This window comes from Oryza brachyantha, chromosome 2, assembly GCF_000231095.2.
Source record: "Oryza brachyantha chromosome 2, ObraRS2, whole genome shotgun sequence".
NCBI classification, from domain to species: domain Eukaryota; kingdom Viridiplantae; phylum Streptophyta; class Magnoliopsida; order Poales; family Poaceae; genus Oryza; species Oryza brachyantha.
Window position 1 is genome coordinate 15020891 of NC_023164.2, and position 9745 is coordinate 15030635.

At 43.4% G+C, this 9745-nt stretch overlaps 1 protein-coding gene across 1 annotated transcript; it reads left to right on the forward strand.

Moving 5' to 3' along the window:
- Positions 1-3915, forward strand: LOC102711782 (protein SMAX1-LIKE 3-like). Its single transcript, XM_040521292.1, has 3 exons — positions 1-1502; positions 2155-2377; positions 2537-3915. The coding sequence occupies exons 1-3, from the start codon at positions 241-243 to the stop codon at positions 3731-3733; spliced, it is 2682 nt and encodes an 893-aa protein (XP_040377226.1). The 5' UTR covers positions 1-240; the 3' UTR covers positions 3734-3915.
- Positions 3916-9745: the final 5830 nt, after the last annotated feature.

A 9745-nucleotide genomic window follows, 5' to 3' on the forward strand; every position in this document is an offset into this window, starting at 1 on the left:
TATCCATCACCTGTTCATTCATTCATCTCGATCCCTAGCTAGATCGCAGTTTCGCTAGCTCTTAGCTAATTAATCGTCCATCAAACTTGGCGTGTGATTGATTGGGTGATCATTTTGGTCCTGGGAATTAAGATAGGTGTTTTGTTGATTGGTTTCTTTGATTTGATTTGATTGGGAGTAGCTAGCTTAATTAGCTAGCTGAGAGAGGAGAGGAGGTAGAAGGTAGCTTGGTAGGGGAAGATGAGGGCTGGGGGGTGCACGGTGCAGCAGGCGCTGACGGTGGAGGCGGCGGCGGTGGTGAAGCAGGCGGTGAGCCTGGCGCGGCGGCGAGGGAACGCGCAGGTGACGCCGCTGCACGTGGCGAGCGCGATGCTGCAGGGCGGGGCGGGGGCGGCGACGGCGGGGCTCCTCCGCGCGGCGTGCCTCCGGTCGCACTCGCACCCGCTGCAGTGCAAGGCCCTGGAGCTCTGCTTCAACGTCGCGCTCAACCGCCTCCCGGCCTCCGCCGGGGCGTCGCCGCTGCTCGGCCACGGCCACGGCCACCATGTCTACTACCCGCCGTCGCTCTCCAACGCGCTCGTCGCCGCGTTCAAGCGCGCCCAGGCGCACCAGAGGCGGGGCTCCGTCGAGACCCAGCAGCAGCCGGTGCTCGCCGTCAAGATCGAGCTCGAGCAGCTCGTCATCTCCATCCTCGACGATCCCAGCGTCAGCCGCGTCATGCGCGAGGCCGGCTTCTCCAGCACCCAGGTCAAGGCCAACGTCGAGCAGGCCGTCTCGTCCCTCGAGGCGAGCAAGCCATGCACCGCCACCGCTGCGGCCCAAAACCCTAACCCTAACGGCTCGGCTGCCGGTAGCTCGCCCGTTCAAGAGGCCAAACCTAGCAGGATGCCGCTCGATCAGGTCCGTGAGGAGGACATCGCGGCCATCCTGGACTGCCTGGCAAACCGGGGCAAGAAGCGGATCATGGTCGTCGCCGAGTGCGCGGCCGCGGCCGAGGCGGCGGCGCGGGCGGCTGTGGACAGAATCAAGCGCGGCGAGGCGAGGCACCAGCAGCACGACGCCCTTCGAGCCGCGCAGGTGGTCACCCTCAGCGTGTCCAGGTTCCGCGGCGCGCCGAGGGAGGAGGCGGAGCGGCGGCTCGCGGAGCTCCGGTGCGTCGTCAAGGGCGCCGGCGCCGGCGGCAACGTTAACGGCCGGGCGGTGGTGCTCGCCGTGGAGGACCTCGCGTGGGCGGCCGAGTTCTGGGCTGGGCGCGTGGGAAGGAGGCCCGCCTGCGGCTACTACTACTGCGCCGTGGAGCACGCCGTGGCGGAGGTGCGAGCCCTGGCGTGCCACGGCGGCGTCTGGCTCGTCGGCCACGGCACGTACCAGACCAACATGCGGTGCCGGGAGGGGCACCCCTCGCTGGAGAGCCTCTGGGGCCTCCAGACGCTCGCCGTCCCCGCCGGCAGCCTCGACCTCAGCCTCACCTGCGCCGACGCCGACGCCGGAGACGCCGACAGGTAGCCTAAACCTAACCAATCAAAACCAATCCATTTTGGCATCATCTCAAGAACAGAGATCACCATCAACGACCTTACACTGAATTGATGCCACGACTGTTCGAACAGTTGGATGTACTCATCTACCTAGCTAGTTGAGATGGTACAATTAACGCCTTTCTTCTTGCCTGCCATGAGTGAGAGCTAAAGCTCGCATCTTTCCAAGCTTTTCAGGCAAAATAGCTGCTACTACACATCTAGATAGGTCATCAGCTTCACATCCTCCCTTAAAGCTTGCATCTTTAAGTATTTCCTACGTACGACTACATCTTTTCTTGGTATCCTCTGATCCTATATATACCACCTAATCAAAACAAATAGTACGTGCATTGCGCAATTAATCAGACGTGCCGCTAATTACAACTAGAAACAACTAATGTGCATAATCATTCATTAGATGTGTTGCAAAGAGCATGAGTCTCTTTCCGGTGCTCTCCACAGGTAATATTATTATGCTACCAGTAAAATTAATCTTAAGTCATTAATTTAAAGAGAATGTATGTATGTAATTAAGCATGATAATTATGTAGTAATCCAGAGCGGGTAGTATATATATGTCTATGTGCATGACAGATGAATCTTATCTTTGCTAGCTGCATGTGTGTTTTTGCAGTGGTGCAATGGCAATGGCAGCGGTCAATCAGCAGTCGGCGAAAGCGAGGTGTGACAGAGGCGGGAGCGGATCGACGTCGCCTTGCCTGTCACTTTTGGACGCTGCAGGTGCCGCCTGCTGCGGCGATTGCGCCGCAGCCAAAGCACTGCCGCAGTCAGTCTTGCCGCCGCCGACGACGACGAGCATCCCTCCGTGGATGCAGCACCTCCATTGCCGCGATCCGGTACAAATACAGGCACTCTAATTAATCACGCTGCTAATAATGAGACCAACGTGACTAGAATTTCATTAGGTTTTTGCACTTGATCGATCAACGTGGCGTGTGGTGGAAGTATTGCGTGACTAGGCTTTAATCTGTTGCGATATTTGTTTATTAATTAAGCAGGAGACTGCTCATATGAAGAAATGGATGTCGGCGCATGGCGGCTCGCCGTCGCGCAGGACGGCTCTGAACATCTCCACGGTGGTGTCGCCGTGCTCCTCCGTGTCATCCTACGAGCAGTACTACCCGTTGCACCAGCCCTACCAGCCATGGCTCGTCGCGGACGACGATGATGCCCAAGAGGCGAAGCAGCACCCTTGGAAATCCAGGTGCAGGGGCGACGTCGTGGCCGTGGGCGGCGCCGACGATGGCGGCAAGCTTCTTCTTCTTCCCGCCGTCAAGGTCAAGTCCCACGACTCGAGCGCCTCCAATGGCTCCGTGGAGGTGGAGTGCCGGTCCAGGTTCAAGGAGGTCAGCGCCGAGAACCTCAAGGTGCTGTGCGGCGCGCTGGAGAAGGAGGTGCCGTGGCAGAAGGAGATCGTGCCGGAGATCGCCAGCACGGTTCTCCGGTGCCGGTCGGGCATGGCGAAGAGATCGCGTGTCAATGACGCCTCGTCGAAGACATCGGCGAGCTCCAAGGAGCACACGTGGATGCTCTTCCTCGGCGGCGACATGGATGGCAAGGTGAGGGTGGCGAGGGAGCTGGCGAGCCTCGTCTTCGGCTCACCGAAGAGCTTCGTGTCCATCGGCGCCGCGTCGTCGTCGCCGGCACGGTCGGACAACTCAACCGAGCAGCTGCACCGGAGCAAGCGGCCAAGGCCAGAGACGACGACGAGCGGGCGGGACAATGACCACCTCGAGGCGCTCTACGACGCCGTGCGCGACAACCCGCGGCGCGTCATTCTCATCGAGCACGTCGACAAGGCCGACCGGCGCTGCCAGACGGGCATAAGGGAGGCCATCGAAAGCGGCGTGGTGCGGAGCCGCCGCGACGGCGGAGAGGATGCCGTCCTCGGAGACGCCATCGTCGTCCTCAGCTGCGAGAGCTTGAGCTCAAGCTCGACGACGGCGTCCTCCCCGCCGGCGATGATCAAGAAGGCCAAGACAGACAGCAGCACTAGCGGGGAGGAGCTCAACGTGGATGACGATCACCAGCGCAAGGCGGCCGCGTCGTCGTCGTCGTCCTGCTTCGATCTGAACATGAGCGTGGAGGACGACGAGGCGGCGGAGGAGCGTTGCTCCGGCGAAGAAGCCGGCAAGCTGCTGCTCAAGGCAGTGGACAGGGTGCTGGTGTTCAGATCAATTGAGGAATTGTGATCATATCAATAATCTCTTTGGTGAAATTTTCTTGGGGTGGCTCTTGATCATTAATGCGCGAGAATTTGATCAATGTATGGATTGTCATGTAGTTTTGCTGGCGTGCATGTTTAATTATTTGTAGTTCTCCTTATATTTTTATTTGTTTTGTCAATCTTTGGAGATCAGGAGATTGGATGGGACGGAATGATCTATATGTGATGGAAATGCTAGCTACATTGTAGTATAAATTCTAGTTGTGATTAACGTGTATTAAGGTATTTTACTCGTTGATATTGTGATATTCTTTTCTGTCCTAGTGTTAAGTATAGATGCACCTATAGATTTTATCGAGGTTATGCGAGCTAGCAATAAACCTATTTATAACATATATAAGACGCTCCTCACAATGGGTTAGTGATGCATAACAGGGACATATATATATAGGGAGATGGATTTTAATTCCTTGGTTGGATATCACGTCTTTCTGGTATATCATCTATATAGCCATAAAAAATTTTAAAAAAAATAATAAGATGAATTTATATAAGATATATCCCTTGACAAATATGAAGTTCAAATTTAACTTCTATAAGTTTTAATAAAAATAACAAATTAAACCGAGAATTTTATACAAACATTCATAGTTAAATTGTTATTTTTGTTGCAATTTATAGAAGTTAAATTTAAACTTTCATGTTTGTGGAATGATATATCTCATATTAATATATTTTAGTTTTTTTCCAATTTTTCAATAATTATTTAGGTGGCGTACGAGAAAGGATAAATTGATGAAAATACTTTCCACATATATATACGTAAGCTCCTTCTCGATTACTGTTTTTTACGTGAAACATGTATGAGAGATGCTTCTTCTGCAATATATTAAAATAAAAAGATATTTATAAAATATGTACAAGGGAGAAATTTCTTTTTTAAAAAAAGAGGATATAAAGAAGATTGTCTATTAGCTAATGAGATGGATTTTAAGGGGATGATCGTTTGGCTTTTTTAAGGAAAAAGCAAACAACATATTGTAAATGAAAAATAATTTATGAATAAAATTTTTATATACATGTTCTTAGCGATCTAAAAGCAAAGGCTAGAAATAATTAAAAAACTCAAAAAATAACTCCAAATTTAGGATTAAAAATTTAAATTTTGGCTTATAAGTATAAACATAAGTGAAAAGATGAGAGTGTTACCCTTAACGTTATGCAGTAATGAAAAGTTATGAGAATATTTTGACAACATATACAGACACTTTGGTAAATGAGATTATGTCTAAGATGATAGGAAATATGGAATATGAGGGGGGTGGTTGGCTACTTCCTTACTTCCAAATAAGTGACTATTTTTTACCAATTTTAAACAAATTAGTACTGAGATAAAATAATCTTCATGCCTCTATTTATTACTAATACATGTAGTGATTAAGACATGTTAACATTACTTCTCTACAAGTGCAATAATTGTGTCCTAAAGTCACTTCTTTTAGGATGGAGGAGGGAGTACTTGGCTTTAGGCATTTTTCATGTGCTGCGAGGAAGCTACCAAAATACCGCAACTGAAATACGACCTCTCCTTTTATTGCCGGCAACGCCATAGTTGACCACTAACAAAGGCCCTTCGCTGCCGTGGGTTGTGCCCATGCATATCGTGTTATTTTCTAGAGTAAAGAGATCCATGCTTACTATTTTACAGCAATGACCATAAAAATTTAAATATTATATATTATGAGAGTGGGAAAGGTAAATATCATCAGAAACGATTTTAGGTTATCAATGTCCAATATTTTAGCAGTGCATATATGGTAAAACTAAAACTATGTAGAGGAGTATCATATATGATTTCAGTTATAAATCGATATGATTATCACATAATACACATGAGCTGACATCACACCCCAAATTGCTAATATGGTTACTGTGCACAACCACGTCTATTACAATACTATCAAACACGACTATCTTTAACCATATCTGATAGGTTGTCTCTAGGATAAACTTTTGTAAGTAATGCTATTAACAATAATATTCCTAGTTATATCATAATACAGCATTGGTTTGCACATAAAGGAGACTTGCGCCGGTTTGTTAATTAATCAGATAAGGTTAGTTCTAGCTACCGGACACACCGGCCCTTTCTTGGTACCAAAGTACACACATAAAGTGCCCTCCAAAGCTATGCCGGTGGCGGTGATCAACAAATGGAAGGTAACACCACACCAAATCCCTATCATATAAATTTAAACATACATATCATTTATATATAGAGAGGGAAAAAAATTAGATAGTACAACAGTGTAGTTACTATCTTCACGTCTAAGGTGTAGAAACACCTCTATGATCGTGTTCGGTCGCATGGCTAATTTATCTAAACCCTCTCGTTTTCCGCGCGCATGTTTTCCTGAACTGCTAAACGGTGTATTTTTTATAAAAATTTTCTATAGAAAAGTTGTTTTAAAAAAATCATATTAATCTTTTTATATTTTTTAATTAATAATTAATTAATTATGTACTAATCTATTACTATTTTTTCACGCCGAATAGCTAACCCTCCTCACCCCCAATCCGGAACGCAGCCTATGTATGTTTCTGCTCCCACCTAATAAAAATGACAAACACTATTAAATCTCATATAAATAATTAATATATAGAGTCTATGTTTTCTGTTGGGTGATCGAGAGCAGAAACTTAGATGTAAAGGGAGTTATATATACAACCAGAAACTAGCTAGATGACGTGGTATATATCGATGGGTGCAAACACATAAGGGTTCAAAACGTAGAGCTTGTGCAAAGGAGGAGCCGCTTTAGAAGGCAAAGGAACAATCTCCTCCTTAAGAAATGTAACAGAAGGGCACTTCTTTTAATGCTAGACGAATGTGATTTAGAAAAGGGATCCCTGCTTCCTTTTGCTTTGCTTTTCCTTTATTTTTTCCCTTTTACAATTCTCTCGTCTTTGCTTTAGGTTTTCACAAGCCCAACATTCTCATCTTTGGAAAGTGGTGAGGTGTGTGAAAAGCTTAACATAGACACACAGAAAAAAATCGAAGATATAAGCATATATGCCTCTTGGACCCTAAAGTTTGGTGCTTTAGGATCAATTGGAAAGAAAGATCTTTCATCATTTCCCTCCATCTGAAGATGAACCCTAAAATTAGTCTGGCGAAGAGGACAGTTGTAAAATGCTAAAATGTCGTTAATACTAGCACTTTTCACTTTTACACAATATTGTGTACTCAATGTGATTTTTGTAGTCTTTTTTTTCTTTTGTTATGTAAAGACAATATAGGTGGGCAGCGGCGCCGCCGCACTAGGCACAGTTGATATTAGGAAGTACTAACTGTGCCCCTAAATATTTAACACCGCTGATTTTTTGACACATGTTTGACTATTCGTTTTATTCAAACCTTTTTATAAAATATGTAAAGCTATATATATATATATGCATAAAAGTATATTTAATAATAAATAAAATGATATAAAAATAATTAATAATTATATAATTTTTTTGAATAAGACGAATAGTCAAACGTGTATAAAAAGTCAACGGCTTCAAACATTTAGAGACAGAGGGAGTATATACTCTCGTCTTTGGTTGTTTTATTTGACGTTGTTGAATTTTAGTTCTATGGTTAAATAAGATGAAAAGTTAAACGTACTCCCTCCGTCCTAAAATGTTAGACGTGGTTAACTTTTTGATATACGTTTGACTATTCATCTTATTCAAAAAATTTACATAATTATTAATTGTGTTTATATCATTTCATTTATTATTAAATACATTGTTATGCATATATATAGCTTTACATATTTTTTAAAAAATTAAAGAAAACGAATGATCAAAAATGTATCAAAAAGTCAACAGCGTCAAACATTTAGAGACGAAGGTAATATATTTAAAAGTTAACCATGTGAAATAAAAAATTGAAGGGAATAGCTGGGATACGCTGCTTCACAAGATGAGTAGGCCGCAGCGATGCCTGACGCAATGTATATAGACGTAGCAACCGATATATGTTCCTGATTCCAGACCATACCGAGACACGGTGTCCCACCATCCATCTGCTTATCTGCTGCTCCTCGTCCAAATTAATTCATAAGATTGGTAGATTTATATCTATTTGATTCTCTTTTTTTTTTAAGAGTTTCTTGCTATCCCGGCCTCTCGTTAATTTCTGCTCTGCGATGGCTTCCAACTGATCGTGATGTCTATGTATAGGTGAATTTAATTTGCTTCTTCTAATATTATAATCTGCAATGTATTTACTTAATTAATTTGATTGTTTGCAAATAATGAGAATGTTTGAATTCATTTGGTGCTTCTCAAGTTACGTAATCTATATGGATTTGACCGTTAATACGTTTTTTTTAAAATTTTTAGCCCACTATTGATATTATCTCGTCGATCAATTATAAATTAAATGGTTTGGAAACTATAAGCATTCAGAAAAAAAAATCCTAGATGTTTTCGTCAAAAAAAGGAAATGCTAGATAAGATTGATATTGACTATCATCAATAATTTCGCATCTAGAAATTAATGTTTGATTATTTTTAACAATGCTTATAAGGGCCCATATTTTTAGTTGTCCCTGAGCCACCAAAAACCTCATGACAGGCCTGAACAGGTTAGCCCATGTCTCATGCCTGCTAAAAATTTGATAATCATGTAAAGAAACATAATAGTATGTTGCAAATACAGACTGCTAGAAGAATTAATTCTTGTGAAAATTGAATGAATACTACACGTTCGTAGACAATTATACGTATAGCTAGCATGCCGCGCCTAGGTTTTTCTTTTGTAGCCAGATGACGCTTGCACACACAGGTGGAGCATTTGAGAATAAAGTGAAAGGTTTTTTAGCATATAGGTGGACATCCATTGATTCTTGTATGACACCTAAATAGTCATAAAAAAATCATAAATATGTAAATTCAAATTTGATTTCTACAAGTTAGAAAAATAAAGTGAGACTAGTATACGCACAGTAATATTTGTTATTGTTACTATAAGTCTATAACTTATAGAAGTCAAATTTGAGATGTCGGATTTTTGAGTGATATATCTCATATTAGTCTAGATTATTCAATTTGCTCATATTTTTTATGATCATTTGGATGATATGCAAGAAACAGATAAATATCCACCTACGTGCTAAAAAGACTTTCCTAAGGCCAGTCTCAATGCTCAGTTTCACTACACAGTTTCTAAAATAGCTAACTCGATGAAACAATGCATGAAACAACTACTCACAATACAACGTTTTATTGTACCATTTTCAAAGCTAAATAAAACATTTAATTACTGCTGAAAGTTTGATTGTATGCAGAGAGTCTTTGATTGCATGAAAGACCTCAAGCCACTCAATGCAAGTTTCACTACGTTACCGAGGACTTGTAACGGTGCCCAAAGGTTTCATAGCCATGAAACTAATTTCCTTTCTCTTCTCATAGTTTCATACAAATATTCTCTTTTGTGCTGATGTGTCACTTAATTAATGTGCATGACATCTCCATAAAACCTCCATTAGGACTAGCCTAAGAATACAACCAACATCCCAACACATGACATTAATTAAAAATAATAAATTATGTATTTATTAGATTGAGTGTTTCTTTGCGTCCATTCTAGCTAAGCTAGCTAGCTACCATGATGCATGCATGCATGATATAGCTAGCATGGGCTAACGTTGAACAGCATCTCCTTTTTTTATCATGGGATGCATATATATGTGTGTGCGCCTTCTTCGACCGGCGCCGTCGTTTCTGGCCTTCTTCCATCTGCCCTCCAATCTGTGATGATCATGAGACAAAGGACTTCGATCGATCGATCGGCATCTCTAGGGATTCTCCATCTTTTGCGAGATGGATGGATGAATTTTGCGTCTTGATCGCAAGTATGTGTATATAGTATAGTACTCCTTCCTACCGGCCTGCCCTGCCCTTTTCGCCTTTTATTTTTAATTTAACAAAGTGCATGTTGCAAACGCTTTTTAGCAACTCGAGAGACTCTCCTCGATATAATTCC

What these genes read in the sequence shown, in the direction of transcription:
- LOC102711782 (XM_040521292.1), top strand. Translation starts at nt 241, where the DNA reads ATGAGGGCTGGGGGGTGCACGGTGCAGCAGGCGCTGACGGTGGAGGCG. An exon ending in GACGCCGGAGACGCCGACAG is followed by an intron (nt 1,503 to 2,154) that starts GTAGCCTAAACC and finishes GTGTTTTTGCAG; the next exon opens with TGGTGCAATGGCAATGGCAG. An exon ending in ACCTCCATTGCCGCGATCCG is followed by an intron (nt 2,378 to 2,536) that starts GTACAAATACAG and finishes TTATTAATTAAG; the next exon opens with CAGGAGACTGCTCATATGAA.